This window comes from Chroicocephalus ridibundus, chromosome Z (genome assembly GCF_963924245.1).
Source record: "Chroicocephalus ridibundus chromosome Z, bChrRid1.1, whole genome shotgun sequence".
Classification (NCBI taxonomy): Eukaryota; Metazoa; Chordata; class Aves; order Charadriiformes; family Laridae; genus Chroicocephalus; species Chroicocephalus ridibundus.
Window position 1 is genome coordinate 83,025,466 of NC_086316.1, and position 17,354 is coordinate 83,042,819.

General features: G+C 53.9%; 1 protein-coding gene across 5 annotated transcripts in view; it reads right to left on the reverse strand.

Annotated features, from left to right (window-relative positions):
* Positions 1 to 9,080, reverse strand: part of SKOR2 (SKI family transcriptional corepressor 2) — a 34,927-nt gene extending 25,847 nt beyond the window's left edge. For 3 of the 5 annotated variants that reach the window (XM_063320202.1, XM_063320201.1, XM_063320200.1), the window contains exons 1-2: positions 2,456 to 3,155; positions 1 to 2,004 (exon numbers count right to left, since the gene is read on the reverse strand). The exon at positions 1 to 2,004 is cut by the window's left edge and continues 261 nt beyond it. In XM_063320202.1, the coding sequence (XP_063176272.1) occupies positions 1 to 2,004; positions 2,456 to 2,917 (2,466 nt within the window). In that variant the 5' untranslated portion in view covers positions 2,918 to 3,155. Of the gene's footprint in view, positions 2,005 to 2,455; positions 3,156 to 8,944 lie in introns of those variants that run through there. The other 2 variants (XM_063320204.1, XM_063320203.1) reach the window with 2 other exon arrangements.
* Positions 9,081 to 17,354: the final 8,274 nt, after the last annotated feature.

The following is a 17,354-nucleotide window of genomic DNA, read 5'->3' on the forward strand; positions in this document are numbered from 1 at the left end:
GTCCTCCTCCTCTTCCTCCTCCTCGGGGGGCTTGTGCCCCTCGACGTCCACCTCGGGCTCGTCCTCCTCCTCCTCGTCCTCCTCCTCCTCCTCGCTGCTGTCCTCGCTGGCGAAGCTGCAGCTGGTGCCGCCGGGGGAAAGGAGGCGGTGGGGGGGATGCGGCGGCGGCGGCGGGGGGGGAAGAGGGTGCCGGTCACAACCCGCCTCCTCGGGAGGGGGCGGCGGCGGCGGCGGCAGCAGCAGCTGCAGCGGCGAGGCGGAGCGGGGCGGGCCGCCGCCGTGCAGCTTGGCCAGGCTCTCCGAGTCCTCCTTGCCACCCACCGGTCGGAAGGCGCTGGAATGGTGGTACCCCCCGCCGCCTCCTCCTCCTCCACCTCCTCCGCCGCCCGCTTTCCGCCCGGCCGCCGCCGCCTCCAGCAGATGCGGGTGGTGCGCGGGGACCCGCCCGCCGCCGCTGCCCCCCTCGGAGGCGGCGGGCGAGGCGGGCTCGGCGCCGCCGCCAGGGGGCGACTCGAAGAGCGGGTCCCGGGCGGCGGCAGCGGCGGGAGCGGGCGGGGGGGCGGCGGCGGCGGCGGGCGGCGTGCCCATCCCCGCCGTCCCCGCCTCGCCGCCGGGCTCCGAGAGGTCCAGGAAGGCCTGGCGCAACAGGCCCGCCCCGTCGCCCAACGAGCAGCCCAAAGCGCCGGGGGGTTGCGGTGGCGGCTGCAGGTAGGTGGGTACCGGCAGCCCCCCCGGTGTGCGGGGTGGCCAGAACATGCAGAAGGGCGGGTAGAAGGCGGCGTCTTTCCTGCCCGGCCAGAAGAGACCCGAGAGGCCGCCGCCCGCCGCCCCCCCGCCGGCCTTGTGTGCCGCCGCCCCGCCGAGGGCATCGCCGCCGCCGCCGCCGTCCTCCTTCTTGTGGCAGAGGCCGAAGGCGGCGGCGGGGAAACCGTAGGGGTGCGGGAAGAGCCCCCCGCAGCCGGGGAACTTCTGGAGGACGCCGCCGAAGGAGCCCTTGCTGGGCACCGGGATGACCGGGTAGCTCCGCGGGCTCTTGCCGCCGTGAGCCGCCGCCGCCGCCACGGCCTCCTGCAGCTCCTCGTCTTCTTCGAAGCGCGGCCGCTTCTGGTGGTGGAGGTCGGGGGGCCCGGCCAGGAGGTGGGGGCTCAGCAACCCGCCGCCCACCACGGCGGCCGCCGCCTTCACCGAGCCCAGCGGGTGGGGGGCGGCGGCGGCGGGGGGGGCCGGCGGGGCGGGCGGCAGGGCCCGCTTGCGGCTGCCGCCGTTGAACATGGCCTTGACGTCCTCCCAGGCGAAGACCAGCTCGTCCTGGGGGCTCTTGTCGGTGAGCTTGAGGTGGCGGCGCCAGGAGTTGAAGTTGGCGGCGTCGGGCTGGGTGTACTTGGCGTCGGGGGTGCGGTGGGAGTGGAAGATGAACTTGTTGGGGGAGAAGTACATGCTGCAGTAGCTGCACTTGATGCACTTGGCCCGGGAGCTGTTGTAGCGGGCCGGGATGAAGCTCCCGCGACACCCCCAAGCGCACTCGTGGGACACGTCGAAGGCGAAGTTATCCGGCAGCTTGGGGGGCCGGTTCTCCCCCAGAAAGGACTTGCAGAGTCGTTCGGCTTCCCGCTTGGTGATCATCCCGCAGCGGCGGGAGGAGATGGGCATGGCCCCGGCCCGCCGCAGGATCTCCAGCTGCACCGGCGTGCACTGCACGCAGGTGATGCCCAGGGCCACCCGCCGGTTGTGGATCTCGTTGTAGCTGAAGTTCTTCAGGAGGGTGTTGGAGATCTGCGCCAGGCACAGCCGCTCCTGCCCGTCGATGACCAAGGAGACGATGGGGATGCCGTAGAGGATCACCTGCCCCACCTGGTTGGGCTTCATGGCGGCGTGGCCGGCCCTCGGCTGGTTCATGGGGTCCGGCGGGTAGGCGCTGGACGGGGAGGGCAGCAAGATGTCGGTGGGGCCGGGTAACGGGCTGGTCGCCATCGCCTCAGCGTCGGGGGGGCTGCTCTGCTCCAGCTGCGGGCGGGGAAGGGGGAGAGAGAAACAGCGCCGTCAGTCGGGGACCCCCTCGGGGACGGAGAGGGCGGAGACCCCCCCCTCGGGGATGGATGGCGAGACCCAGCAGGGATGGATTGGGGGAGACTCCCTCCGGGATGGATGGATGGATGGATGGATGGATGGATGGATGGAGAGACCCAGCGGGGATGGATGGGGAGAATCCCCCGGAATGGATGAGGGGGACCGAACGAGGATGGGGGAGTCCCCGCCGCAAGCACCCCACCGCCCCCCTCGAATCTCCCAGCGTGGGAATTTGCCACCCTTAGCGACCCACCCCACCCCCCCCCCCCAAAACCCACCCTGGCCTCGCCGGGGGCAGCCTCCGCGCACCCCCGGTTCTCCGACGTGCGGAGCTGACGGTAAATGAGCAAACCGCCGCCTCCCCTGGTGGGAAGATGCTCGGACCTACGGGCAGTTCATCCCGAAACACGCCGCGGACACGCGGGTCTGTCCTTCCCGCTTCCCCGTCCTGGAAACCCGCCGCTGTCCCGGGAAGATGCTCCGCGGAGCTTCCGCGCCCACCAGCCGCGTTCCTCCCTCCGCACCCCGCAGGGACAGGCAAAGCGCGGAAGAAGGAATTAAAAATTATAATAATAAAAGTTGCGATGCTTTCCGCGGGCACCCGCGCATCCTTTACCTCCGCGGCCGCGCTCTCTCCGTGCCACCGCCACCGGGAGGGAAGCGCATCCCAGCGCCCGCCGCCGCGGAGCAGCGCGGCCAGCCGCAGCCCTGCCCTCGCTGCAAGCGCGGAAGCTCCGCGCCTCACCGCCCCCCCTTCCCCCCCCCCCGACTCCATCCCCCCTCCCCGTGGGCACGGTGACGTCAGCGGGGCGGTGAAAGTTGGGGGGGCGGGGGTCCGGTCCCCCCCCATCCATTCTTCCCCGCACCGGGAGGGGATGCGGGCGCCCCGTCGGGGCCGGCCCCCCCGGAGCGCTCCCACCCCGGCTCCGCGCACGGTTTCCCGGCGAGGGGAAGCTGAGCTCGGAACGGTGGAAAGTGGGATGCGCTTTGGCTTTTTCTGCCTTTTTTCAGCTTTTTTTTTTTCCCCCCTCCACGGTCTGAGCCCGCTCGCTTCCAAGAAACTCGATAGAAACCCCGCGTCTTTTCGGAAACGGTATTTTTTTTTTTTTTAACGGATTTGTCCGAAATTATGGGCCGGGGGGAGAGGAAAGAGAAAAAATAAAGTTGATTTCTCGCCTCGACCGTGTCCTCACGGGCATGAATAGCTGCTGCGACCCAGTCTCCCCAAATACCTTTGGTTCACCAAATCCACTTCCAGAAGGACCCGGACTCAGGTTCTCGCTCCCACAAAGAGCAACAAGGCGCAAATATATATTTTTTTCCTAATTGCTTTAGGCCCCCAATTAAAGAAAAAAAACCAAACCCAAACCTAGCAAATAATCTATAGAACGGTACTGCCTCCTTTTTTTCCGAAAGGAGGTGAATACCGTGCAGGAAAAATGTAGATTATTTTTTATCACGGTCTGCCCCCGAAAAACACCCGTCACCCCGCGGGTCCCCACGCTCCGTGCAGTTGTGGGGTGAGGACGGGGCGGCCCCACCGCGACGCCCCCCCCCCCCCCCCCCCAGGGGTAGGAGGGAGCGGGGAGGCCAAATTCGCTCAACTCCCGTCCTTTCCAGCGAGGAACCGGCCAAAAAGCGGGAAAAAGAAAAAGAAAAACTCCCTTCTAGCTAAAACGGGGAGGACATCTGGACCGTCGGGTATTCCCTAACAGCCCTCTGATTTATTTTTTTTTTTACAAAAATTCTTCCATCTCTCTTTTTCTCTCCATGCACATGACCACATTTAGCTACGAAAACTTAGTGGTTGGGTTTTTTTCTTTTATTTTTCCCTCTTTTTTTTCTTTCTTCTTTTTTTTTTTTTTCCCTGGGCATCACAGATCCAGGCGAAAATCCCTGCGCCGACCTTTCCCAGGACACCCAAGTTAAACCTCATAGATTCTCTCCGCTTACCTTCCCTCCCCCGCCCCGGGGGAGCGAAACGGCGGAGCCCCCCGGGATCGCTCGGGTTCTCGCTAACTTTGAAAAATAATAAATAAATAAAATAAAAAAAAAAATCACACCTCTGCTTATTACTTCTGTCACTTCTTATTAAACCCTGCCGCCACTGTCACACGGAGGCTTCCCTCTTTCCCCCTCCCTCCTACTTTTTCCCGAGCTTCTTTTGCACGGAGCCTGCTGCTTTCGTGTGAGCAATAGCTATAAGCCTCACATCGGTGACATTTTAATCAATGCTTCCTAGCCAGACTGACATGAATTTTACACTTCAAAACTCTCCTCCGCCAGCTAATTGATTCAAATTGTTTTATTGGTTAAACCCGTGTCACACATCGTATGATCTATTACCACGCCACGGAGAAAATCTCCCCTCCTGTCTTCGCTCCCTGGTCGGCACCGGGAGGGACGGGGGAGGTTTTTTTTTTAGGGAGAAGGCGCCTGATTTTGCGGGTGTTCGGTACCCGCATCCCCGCGGCGGCCGCCGGGGCCACCCGGTGGCTTTTCCCCGACGGGAGAACCGGGGATGGATAACCTCGCCCCAGGCTCCGAGCCCCGCGTTGGAAGAGGAGGAAAAAACGGTTGCAGGAGGCGAAAGGGATAAGCGGGTTTTGCAAAGCACCTTCAACGAAGCTGCCCCCCGAGCTCCGTCCTCGCAGCCCGGGAGAGGCTGAAATCGCAGGCTCGGTCCGGGGGAGTCGTTAACCGCCGCCTGTGTTTTATTTAGTGACGAATAAACGAACGGCCAACCTAAACTTTTTTGTTCACCTGCTCGGTGCTATTGAACCCCTGGTATTCCGTTGGAAAAATGAAAGGGGCTTCTTCAGTTTCCTCTATAGGGAAAGCTGAGACCCATGGGGACAGGGGTCCCCATGAAGGGAAGGGGAATGAAAAGACCCTGAATGTCTCACGGGCACTGCCCGCAGCCGCCCCGCGGGGCCCTGGCTCGGTGGAGCTCCCCGAAGTGGGAACAGACTTTGAGAGAAGCGGGGCGACGATATACCGTTCTCTACTTCTTTCCTGCTTAAGCTTGTTGGGAAATCTCGTGGGGTAGCAGGACCCCAGCACGGGCACGGGGGGTGCGCTCAGCCTGCTGGAGAAAGGTCGGTCCACCCAGGGGCCGGGCGGCTCCCGCAGGTGTCTCCCAGGTGGGCGAGGGCCGCGCGGCTGCTCCGGCCGCAGCCGACCCCATCGCCGGTCCCGCGGCCGGCTGGAGCCCAGCATGGGCGGTGTGGGGGTGTCCCGACTTGAGGTAGGGTGTCTACACTCCCCCTACCCGGGTAGCTGCAGATCTAAGTTCCTGTCCTGCTACTGCTTCCAAGTATTCCCGTTCATTTCGTTATTTGCTGTTACCGTTTGCAACGGCTGGGTTGGAGTCACCTCCTAAGAGAGGAGAGGGGAAGGTAGCCAAACTTCTCCCGGAAGCTCGGAAGGGACAAAACACGATCTCTGGCTCCTTTTACCTTTTCCCTTCACTATCGCGATTCTACCCTGCAGCGTCTGAGCGAGAGGCGACAGCAGCAGATCCTCTGACTGCGGATTGCTTCTTGCAAAAACGAGTAGCTGAGAAAAGCAGCCAAGTTTAAACTACCCCAACCCGCCCTCACGGCCTTTATTTACTTCCACAGCGCTTAAATATTGTAGCAGAGAGGCCACGAGGAGTAAGATAACCTTGGTGCGTTTTAAAAACCACAAAGAAAACCACCCCCAACGCGGATTCATTCCCTCCTCCCGCCCCTCCACATCCCATTGAAACTTGCAGCCGCGTAAGTAGCAGGCACACAAGGTATCGTTATAAAACCTCTTCTCCTAACAAAATTTAGGCAGCAAAGGAGGGTTTTAAAATACTTTTGGGTAGATTTCCCTTGCGCTGTGCGATCTAGAGCAAAGCTCTTTTCTAAGTATGTTTTTTTTTCTTTTTTTTTCTTATTTTTTTTTTTTAAGCGCGTTTTATTATATTAAGCAGAAAGGGCATTTGGAATAGAGGTGGTCCCATCTGGAAAACCCCAGAGCTCATTTAGATCACATCACTTCGGGCTTTTGTCTCTGCTCTTGAATAACCCAGCTAGACACAACAAAAGGGGCAGAGATCTACGTGGAGTTTTTCAGTGGCAAGAGGACGCCTCGGAAAGATGCATCTATAATCGTAATAACGGGAGGGGAAAAGACTCATCGCGATCTTCTCCTGGCTTTCGAAAGGCACCGGAAGAGTTTAGGGATGGGGCATTTCTAGGTAGTTTGATATCCCTGCGGTAGCTGAAAATCAGCACGGCGGCTGAAGGGTAGGAACGGCGAACGGCATCTTTTGTCTGAGGGAGCTCTCTTAAGTTCCCAATTTAATCTACTCCGAGCCATCCAAAGCCGAGGTGGTCCTCGCCGAAGGTACGTGCAGACCTTAGCCAGGAGATGCGGATACCTCCGCCCCCCGACATCATCCTCCCGAATAGAAACAGCAGCAAAAGAAAAAAAAAATAAAATAAAATGCGATTTGCGATTTTATTTCGTCGTACGGGAAGCGACTGGCAGCCCGGGAGGAGATGGGTGCTCCATATCCCGCCCCTCAGCGCTTAAAAACACGAGTGGGTTTATCTCTGTCCTGCCGGGGGATGGGGTGGCGGGGAGGAAGAAGAGCCTCAAGTTTAGATGTGGGTGAATTAACCCCCCCCGCCCCCCCGGGGAGGGGTGGTGGGATAGGAGGAGAAAAACAAAAATCCCAAACGGAAAACACCTCAGCTATTGATTTTTGTTGTTGTTGTTCTTTCACAGGCATAAATTAAAGCGCCCTGAACATCTTCCAGCAGAAACGTGCCTGCATCCAAGTATTTAAGGGAATGACAAACTTCCACGGCAGACAATCGAGCCCCCCGACCGGGCTGCGGTGGGGACCGGCGAGCCCAAACTTCCTATGGAGACGTGACGCCATCGGGCGAAGGCTCCTCACGTCAGTAAATAATTCAATTTTGCATCTTTCGGAACCCAGTAACCTTGGGTGTCTTAGAAAGCAGATTGTACAAACAGGCAATTAAGATGAGCACTGAGACTTTCAGAGGAGGTATAATGAACCAGCTTTAATTACTATCTTGAAATTAAAAATGTAATATACAGATTTAAATTTATTTTCACCTAAATTGTGTGTAAAATTATATGGCGCCTTTTTTTTTTTTTTTTCCCCTCTGTCTCTCCAGACTAAGAAACGAATTGCCACCAAGCTTGCCACTAAAAAGTCTGAAGTACTTTCCAAACCCTGTTCCCCAACACACGGTAATAATGATACATTTATCATTACTGATGACCACCCACTGGTTTATTATTGCTTTGTTGCAACTATTACAATCAAGAGATTTCTTTATTTACTGTTAACATTCACTTAAAGCTGAATGTTAATGACTCTTCTGAATTCACCAAAGAGTTTTCCGTTATATTTCAGGAGTAGTTACGGTTTGGGTTTCAGAAACCGGCATAAAAGAAGGAGAAGTGGTGGGTGGTGGTTTGCTCCTGGGTTGGGTTTGTTTTTTTTTTTTTTTTTTCCCCCTCTTTTTAAAAGGCTGTTTGAGAGGATTTATCTAAGTCGGATTTTCAACAAAGAGTTGCAAAAGCCTTGGCGTAATGCACGTACTTGACTGTAGCTAATTACGTGAGTATTTTATTACAGGAGATTCATTCATTATTGATAAATGTTTGCAGTAACTTCCTGCTATGTAGAGTTGTATTTTATGAGGAATAAACAACCTATGGGGATTGGGATTGTTTGGCTTTTTACGCTCCTGCGCTCTTTGACAGGTCACATCGCCCACTTCGGGGGCTGGCTCGTCACCTCCTCCGCCACCAAATCCCAACTTCTGTCCTCTCCCACCACCCTCTCCCTCCCTCCCTCCCCATGATTTCAGGATTGGGTTAAAAAAAAAAAAAAATTAAATAAAAAAAGTGACTTGGCCGGGGAGGATCTACCAGAGGCATGTTTTCGTAAAGCCAGCTCTATATAGGCGTTTCCAAAGGGTTATATGGACCGCTATGAGCTCCTGCTTCGGGGCAGGAGCTGTGCAACAAGCAAGCAGCCCGTCGAGGAGGGGCTTGGCGGGGGGGGGAGAAAGCTTTCCCGAGGGCTCCAGCTCTCGGACCCCCAAAGCCCTAGGGGTGCAGCCGATAAAAGGAAAAAAAAAAAATTAAAAAAACCACCCTTAAATCTATCGCTTCCCCCAGCTGTTAAACCTGGGAGCCACTGACAAAGCGGAGGAGACGCCTCTCTCCAGGCTTGTGACAGCCTTTTATCTCACTTCTTCCCCCCCCACCCCCCCTTTCCCCCCCCCTCCGCCTCCAAAATCAGCCCCTTCCCGGATGGGGGTGGGTGGGAGAGGCCGAGCTGCCCGGACGAGGGAAGCAGCGCTGTCCCCGCGCCTCGCCGGCAGGACGCGGAGCGCTGCGCGGGCGCGGTGCCGAGCGGAGAGCTCCGCACCCCTTTTTTCACCCACCCCCTCCCCACCCCCGGGGACCAGGAGGTCCCCGCTTTGGCCTTGGGGACCGGCCAGCCCTGCTTCTGCCGTCCGATCTGCAAACCCGGCCCGAAGTTCATTATTTCGAAGGGGAATTAATAAAAATATACGTATATCTACAAGGGAAACGGGAAGGAGGAGACGCGCAGCCCCAAACCCTTCCCTCCGCTTCAACCCAAACTTGCGGGGGGCTCCGCCAGCCCAACCCGACCCGGTACCGGGCAGCCCCCTTCCCCCCCCCCCCCGCCCCTAGCACAACCCTGCGACCTATCGCGACAGCAAACGACGTTACTCTTTACTCCGAGAAGGGAGAAGAATAAACCCAAATCAGGAGGTTGCCCACCCCACCTCTCCATCCCTCCCCAGCTTGCCCCTCCAGCCCCACAGCTTACCTGACCGTCCGAGCTCCATGGGGACCCCCCCCCCGGGGGTGGCGGCCGGCGCCGGGCCGATGGCTCCGCGGTACCTCCGCTGCGCGTAAGTTTGGCTCCCGCCTCTGCCGCGGCGGCTGTACCGCGGGTGGGTCGGGTCTCGGACGCCTTCTAGCAGCCAGGCAAGCGCCCTGCAAGCGGTGCGGGGAAGCCGCCCCCTTCCCCGGCCCCCTCCCCTTGCCGGGGGCGGGGGGGGAGCGTGGGGGGAACCGCCGTGCCCCCCCCGCTACCCCGGGGCAGGTCCGCCCCGACGGCTGCAGAGGACGGGAGGGAGGGGTACCCCGCACCCCCCTGCCTGGAGGGGGACAAGAGGGACCTTGTTGGAAGGGGCGGGCTCTGCTTCCCCAAAATCCCCCCACCCCCTCAAATTTCCCCTCTTCCCCCCCCCCCAAAAAAAATAATTTTTTTTTTCCCTTTTGCCTCTTCCCCGCTTTTCGCGCAAAAAGGCGAGCACACCCCAACCGTGAGCGCTTTGCGGGAGGTCCCCCCCCCCCCAGCACAAGTCCCCGTGGGAGGGAAGGGGGGGAAAGCACTGCTACCCTCCCCCCCCCAAATTCTCTCCTCCCGCAGAGCCCCCGTCCCCGGCAAAACGTTTCCCGCGGATCACTCGACGTGCGGAACAAGGCGGCTGCTTAAAAACACAAAGCCGGAGCCCTAATGAGTTCAATTACAATGTGGTAAACACATTGCCTCTACGCTTTAATTAAGCCGGCTGTCCAATTTTAACTCATTAGTAATTCATTAAGAGAACAGCCTTTAGCTGGCTGCGAGGAGAGGAGCACCGCAGCCTGTGCCGTTAGGCTGCGCGCATACCCCAAGGTATTGGTGGACGGGAGAAGGTGGCGTCCCCCCCCCCCCCCCCCCCCCCGGCAAAAGGGTCCCCAAACGAGGGATCACCTGTGGGACCCTTCTGTTGGGGACGGGAACCCGAAGGAGCTGGGATGAAGAGGAGGAGAAACGTCCTGGGGGCACCCGAGACCCCCCCGACCCTCTTCCCTAGGGAGAAGCCTGATAAATTTACGGGCCGGGGGAGGGATGCTCTAAGGACCGCGGGAGCTCCCGCGCCCCCTCTTTTTAAAAAGAATAATAATAATAATTAAAAATAACGGGAAAAGCGTTTTAAGCGTATCTGGGCCAAGAAACAGGTCAAATTTGCCTCAGCAGCAAATTTGGTTTGATGCGTGAAACCAGGGGTTTGCAGGGCCGGATCCTGTCCCGGGAAGGGTTGGAGGGGTCCCCTGGGGACGGGAGCGATGGCAGGTGCTGGGGGGAGGGGGGGAACACCCCCCCCCCCCGAACAAACCACCCATTCCCGAGCTCTCCCTGCCGAGCTGGGGCTCGCCCCGCTCCCTGCGCACCTCTCCGCGCTTTTGCGCGGCGATTTGGCTGCTGCTGCGGGGTGGTCACAGCAGAAAAACGTGGGTTTTTTTGGTTTTTTTTTGGTTTTTTTGGTTTTTTTTTTTGAGGGGCGGGGGGTGAGGCGAATTTCCCTTCGCTTTGTTCCCGGGCTCCCGAGGAGCGACGACCCGCGGTGTGGCGGGTGGTGACCGCGGACCCGTCCCCGAGCCCCGGGGTGACGGCGGCGGAGCAGGGATTTAATGTTTCCCGCTGCAGCGACCGCCCCGTTAAGGATTAAAAAGTTTTTACTCCAAATTGCGATGCCTGAGGGATGGTTTTGAGGGGGTCCGGGCTGGACTTCCTCCCCCCTTCCCCCTTCCCCAAATTTCATCCCACTACTTTTTATATAAAATAGTGTTTTATCGCAGCTCCAACACGCTGGAGTTTGCATTTATTGTTTTAGACCGAATGAAAGTTTATTTTATTTTATTTTATTTTATTTTATTTTATTTTATTTTATTTTATTTTATTTTATTTTATTTATTTTTTTTTTTTAAAGCTGTGTTTGACATTTAAAATCTGAATATACAAAAAGAGTTTAACAGACAGGAGCCAGTTTAGTCTGACCCCCCTTCGCCAGAGCCAGCTTCTTCGGAGAAAGACACACAAAACTGCCAAATAAGTTTGGGTGGGTTTTATTTTTGACCAGAGCAGTGTTTGGGCGATCCCAGGCAGATTCAGAAGCTCTGATTTTCTTGCCTCCCTTTTTGGCTGGGCTCCTTGCGGTGTCCCCGGCCTGGCAGGGCTGCTGGGGGGGGGGGGGCACGTGTCGCCTCTGCTGTCCCCTCACCCAGGCTTAGCCCCAACTCGCAGGACGGAGGCAGGAGCAGGACCTCCGAGCGGTAAAAAAGGGGAGCTTCGAACTCCAGATCTGAGTTAGAAACAACTAAATCCCTGCTGAAGAAGCCTTTAGGCAGACATCTCAAGAAGAAACCCTTAAGAAGAGTCTCCTCCTTTGGGGAGTAGATTTTGAGCAGTTATCTCTTTAAAGCAGTTTTTCTTTTTCTTTTTTCCTTTTTTTTTTTTTTCCAAATAGCAGGCCCTTCTCTACTGTAGTCTTGATTCTTCATTTGGCTCCCGGCTTCCAAAATCGGATTGTCTGGAATTAGGAGATTTGGATACTGTTCCTCTTGATCTCAAAGGATTTTTATTTATTTCCCCCCCCAAAAAAAGAGTATCATAAAGGCAGGATCAGGCCCTGAGGGAAGGCAAGTCTGTGGGCTTCCTACTCGGAGCTCAAAAGCAGTGGTATTTAACCTGTTGCTCTGTTGTCGTTGTCACCTCCTTTTTATTACCAGATCTTTTAACAAATTGCCCCGAAAGCTAAAATAATATTGCTTATCTATTTCCAGAAACACCCCCCGCTCCTTTGTCTTGACTAGCAAAGGCTTCTGGACACACAGGGGACAATCTCTCTCCAGGTATAAATCTAAAAATCATCTTGAAGCCAGTGGGCTACAATTCATTTTATTACCCCAGTGTTAGTCTAGAATACGTACATAAAAACTGTTAGGACAATTAATCTGAATTAATTTCCAAAGTGAATTAAATTAAATTGAATGAAGACCACCTGAATTCTGAATAAGAACAACCTTCACAGGGGTTTCACGCAGTTTAATTAATCCACTTTTAAATTCTCACCTTCAGCTAATTTGGGTTATTTTCCTGAGTGTCCCCACGTAGGCAAAAATCTTAGAGGTAAATGCGGCTCAGGGGAATTCCTCTGGATTTACCCAGATGTAATTTAGAACAGAAACGTATCCTCTAATACTCTTTGACCACGGCACAGAAACCACGCGGAAAGAAAGGATGTGTACGTCGTGCTGCTGCACGAAGCAGGACTTCGGAAAGGAAACCTTTTCCGACAATTTATGGGGATGTTTTACTGTTTCCTCTCAAATTGTGCTTCTGCGCGTATAAATGTACGTCTGAATGTACGTGTGTATGTAGTGTGTGTGTAGTGTATGTGTGTAGACTCACAGATGAGCACGCGATGGGTGTATGCTCTATGTGTCTTTGCTCGGTTTAATCCATTCAAGGCTCTCCTCCCTGCACCTGAGACTCCCATTGAAGCCCAAGTGAGCGACGGGATCAGCCGGCTGGGAGGCAGGTTAACGCTGCACCTTCAAAGCTGAAATAGGATGATGAGAAATCCAAAATTCCCGGCCGCTCAGAGCCCGGCAATCTAGGACAAATTCACAAAGGCAAGGCTGCCCTTCAACGAGTGAAGCCCCTTCTTCTGGCTGAGGGAAGTTTCCGCCCGTTTTATAAAGGTCGGAGCCGTGATTTTCAAGCGATGTCGCAATATTATCGCGATATCGGTCCTCTCCTTTTAACAGTACTGGGTGAATTAAGGAGAGGGGCTGGAGCAGACAGGGGTAGCTTTCAATTCTCTCCTCCTAAAAAGCCATTTCAAGCAGTTTAATTCCCATTTCACCATGCAAGGGTTGGTCTTTTAAAGACGGAGGGAATTCTTTCTCCTTCTGAAATCAGCGGCTGTAGGACTCGTGAGTTAAAGATGCCTGCATTGCTTTTCTTAAACAATATCACGAGTGGCTTTTGGGACTTAGAATCATAGAATGTGTTGGGTTGGAAGGGACCTTTAAAGGCCATCTAGTCCAACCCCCCTGCAGCGAGCAGGGACATCTTTAACTCGATCGGGTTGCTCAGAGCTTCATCAAGCCCGACTTCTGAGGTCAGATTCCTTAGGTCAGAGCAGTCTGCTCCAAGCAGGTATTTAACATATATATGCTAAAAATTCCAGGCTCTCATGCCGGGAGCCAGTAGATCAAGCAAATGGAAACACTTTTGGGAACCGAATCAAGTTATGGTGAAGGAATCTGCTGATTTTTCAAGCCTGGAGTTCTCTGTTCTGGTCTGAAATAATAGAATCACTGAAATAACAGATTCACTGAAATAATTCCTCAAATAACCATATTTGTGGGGTAAGGTGTAGTGGGGTGATCATGCTAGAGGACACCCAGAATCCCAGAATTTTACTCTTTAGTTCAATGAATTGCTGCGTGACCTTGCAGAGAGCCATTTATAGACCCACATTTTGAAGATAAGCTCTCACGTAAGAGTGCCCTGTGAGTCATCTGGTTTGCTGCCCATCTGTCCAGACTGGGCATTTCTCAAAATCAATTTACTTTGGACTGGGATTTCTCAGTTGAGATGCCCGAGTTGGGAAAATACAACCTCTTCTTCAAGCCTCGATTTATGCACCTGGAAAGGGGTGTGTGTGTGAATGTGTTGTTTAGGGGGCATCATTCATCTACCAGCATCTCAGAGAGATTTTTCTAAAATGTGGTGGAGTTAAAAACTCTCTCATATCTTAGCTTTCACTCTCACTTCTTCACAGCGCAGTTGAAAATAATAAAAAAAAAAAGATCAATCGTAGCTAAAAGCGTCGTTGAAAAGCTACATAAACCAAAAGATTCCCAAGAACTTAGAAACCCTGTAGTAACTCCATGATTTGATCCAGACATTTCCAGACTCATTGGGACAGTGGACTGCTGCCAGTCTTTTTTCCTTGCCATCCAGATTTTAATGTCATGCACCGTAACGATGCTGTGGAAGAGGTGCTAATTATTAGCCCATGGACAGCTTTGGACTGGCTCTCATGGTGCTGTGGTCCCAGTGGTCTGTAGGAGCCAACTGGGAGCTACTGGCTTAATTAATGCAGAGCCTGGTCCAACACTCATTGAAACGAATGGGACTTTTTGTTCTTAAGAGCCATTTTGAGGAATGTTATAGATTGGTTTAAAAATGCATATATTACAGTGAGATCAACATTAAAGAAAGAATCATGAAACCCAATGGATGTCACTTATTCCATCTGTCCGCCATCCATCCATCCATCTTCTTCAGTGGAGAACCTGTCAGCGTGCTGCAGTAACAACTTCTCTTCAGACCATAAGAGAAAAGCCAGTGGGGTTGGTTTTTGATAGGTAAGTATGTAAATGGCAGCAGGACCAATAGGGATGCCTGTCACCTCCAGCCTCTCTCCTCTTGCACCCATCATCCTTCTCCTGAAACCTCGTATTCCACATCCTGGAGCCCAGGGACTTCAACCCTTTCTTCTTCAACCCTTTCAACCCTACCCGTGGCCAGTAGGTCGAAGGAGGTCATTCTCCCCCTCTACTCTGCACTGGTGAGGCCACAACTGTAATACTGCATCCAGTTTTGGGCTCCCCAGTTCAAGAGCGACAGGAAACTACTGGAGCGGGTCCAGTGCAGGGCAACTAAGATGATTGAGGGACTGGAGCATCTCCCTTATGAGGAAAGGCTGAGAGAGCTGGGACTCTTTAGCCTGGAGAAGAGAAGGCTGAGGGGAGACCTTATTATGGCATACAAGTATCTAAAGGGTGGGTTGAAGGAGGATGGTGCCAGGCTCTTTTCAATGGTTCCCAGTGACAGGACAAGGGGCAATGGGCACAAGTTAGAACATAGGAAGTTCCGTTCAAATACACGGAAAAACTTCTTCACAGTGAGGGTGACAGAGCACTGGAACAGGCTGTCTAGGGAGGTTGTCTCCCTTCTCTGGAGATTTTCAAGACCTGCCTGGATGCAGTCCTGAGTGATGTGCTCTAGGCAATCCTGCTTTAGCAGGGGAGTTGGACTAGATGATCTCTAGAGGTCCCTTCCAACTCTGAAGTTTCTGTGATTCTGTGATTCTCAGAGCCACCTCGGTCCCTCAGTCCCTTGTTACTACCCCTGAATGGCCCCTGTGTCTCCAGCTCCAAGCCTTTCTCAGCCCCACAGCTCTTCCTTTTGCCTGATGCTCCCACCACCTCCCACCTGGGGTTAGGACCACTAATCTAGGACCTAATCGCCTCCGCTTCCACCTTGCAGTTTCTTTTGTTGTTGCTATCCCAATAGTTATCATTTATATATTTCCAGAACCCATGACTTGGTGGACCAGAGGCTCAACATGAGCCGTCAGTGCACACTTGCAGCCCAGAAAGCCAATCGTATCCTGGGCTGCATCAGGAGAAGCGTGGCCAGCAGGTCGAGGGAGGTGATTCTCCCCCTCTACATCACTCTCGTGAGACACCACCTGGAGTACTGCATCCAGTTCTGGAACCCCTACTACAAGAGAGATATGGACGTGCTGGAACGGGTCCAGAGAAGGGCCACGAGGATGATCAGAGGGCTGGAGCACCTCTCCTGTGAGGACAGACTGAGAGAGTTGGGGTTACTCAGTCTGGAGAAAAGAAGGCTCCAAGGACACCTTCTAATGGCCTACCAGTGTCTTAAGGGGGCCCACAAGAAAGCTGGGGAGGGACTTTTTAGGATGTTGGGTAATGATAGGACTAGAGGGAATGGATTAAAACTAGAGATGGGTCGATTCAGACTGGACGTTAGGAAGAAGTTCTTCCCCATGAGGATGGTGAGACACTGGAATAGGTTGCCCAGAGAGGTGGTGGAAGCCCCATCCTTGGAAGGTTTTAAGGCCAGGCTGGATGGGGCTCTGAGCAACCTGATCTAGTTAAAGATGTCCCTGGCCATGGCAGGGGGGTTGGAACTAGATGATCTTTAAGGTCCCTTCCAACCCCGACAATTTTATGATTCTATGACTTCAGTGGTGTAATAGCAATTTTGAGGGGTAGTGAGTTGTCACCAGTGACAGAATCAGTTTAATTCCCATCTTCCCCTTCCTCACCCCCTGCCTCCTCTTCCAGCTCCTCCACCACGCTTTAGCTTCCCTTTATCTGCGATAACGCATCTGTCTGTGGGGTCACCTTCCAACCTCCACTAGTGAAATGCTCCGGGGCGAACAAAAATTTTCTACCTCCACAAAGTGGGTGTTCCTCATCACAACGGAGAAATGCAGAGAAGGGGCTTAAAAATATCTTCAGCTGCTTTTGATGTAAGGAAGAAAATGTCAAGGACTTGTCCGTAACTTATCTGTGTGAGAAAGTAAGTTCCCTATTTTACGTACCTTAAATAAGGTCTTTTATTTCACAGCAATGCTGGCATACATCGGTAAGATGATGTTTAGAAATCAAGCAAGCACGTAAGTAATTTCATAGAAGTACCATCACAGATTAGTTTGGCCCAGAAATTGAAGCGTTTCCCATCTGCTTTCATTCATCATTGTTAATTAATTGGTAGGTAATAAACACGGACACTAGTTTTGACAGCTCTGAAGCAGCAGAAATGTGAAGACAGTATGGACTGCGTTTCCTGGTGTTATTTTATTGAGCCACAGCCCAATTCCCAGGAAAAAGCTGCTGCAGAGAAGGTGTGAGAGGGTTTTTTGAAGAGGTGCCTTCAAGCCATCTGCCATCCTACTGCTTTTTGTACAGCAGGGCACTGTCCTTTGAGCATGGCCTTGCTGCGTTCCTGTGGAGTTGTGTCTTTTCACAGTTCCAGCCCAAAACTGGGGTGGTGGGTTGATGTCCTTGGCAAGGGTTAGGGTAGACACCAAACCTCCAAGGCAGTCCTATTCAACTCCTTGCTTTGCTGTCAGCTGTTACTCATGGTCTTGCGTAAGCCATGCAAGTGGATTTATCGCTCTCCGCATTAATTGCTCGAGTTCTTCCCAAAGCAAACCTGAGTGAGATTGATTCATCATCGTAGAGGAGGAGGAGGCACCTCTGGTGTCTGGACAGCTGCTGAATTAGGCAGCCTGACCATCACGTGTCTAAATTTGGGGGATATGGATTCATCCGTAGGGCAAATCCTCAAGGAACCATTTAGAAATAGGATAACAATTTGGGGGGATCAGTGCCTTAATTCCACTGCACTTCAGTCGCACTAAGTACACATTAACAAGTGGGTGTGTAAATAATAATGACCATAAATAAGCAGGAAAGTGCAATAAAAGTTGCTGGTGCAGTGGGATGCAATGAGGATGCAGATGGCTGGACAACGCACAGTGCTCTTACCCCATGAATTCCTGCACCAGGAATTAAACCTGAAATACCACGTGGTGAGACCTCCCTGCTCTCCCCACGCTCTCTGCTCC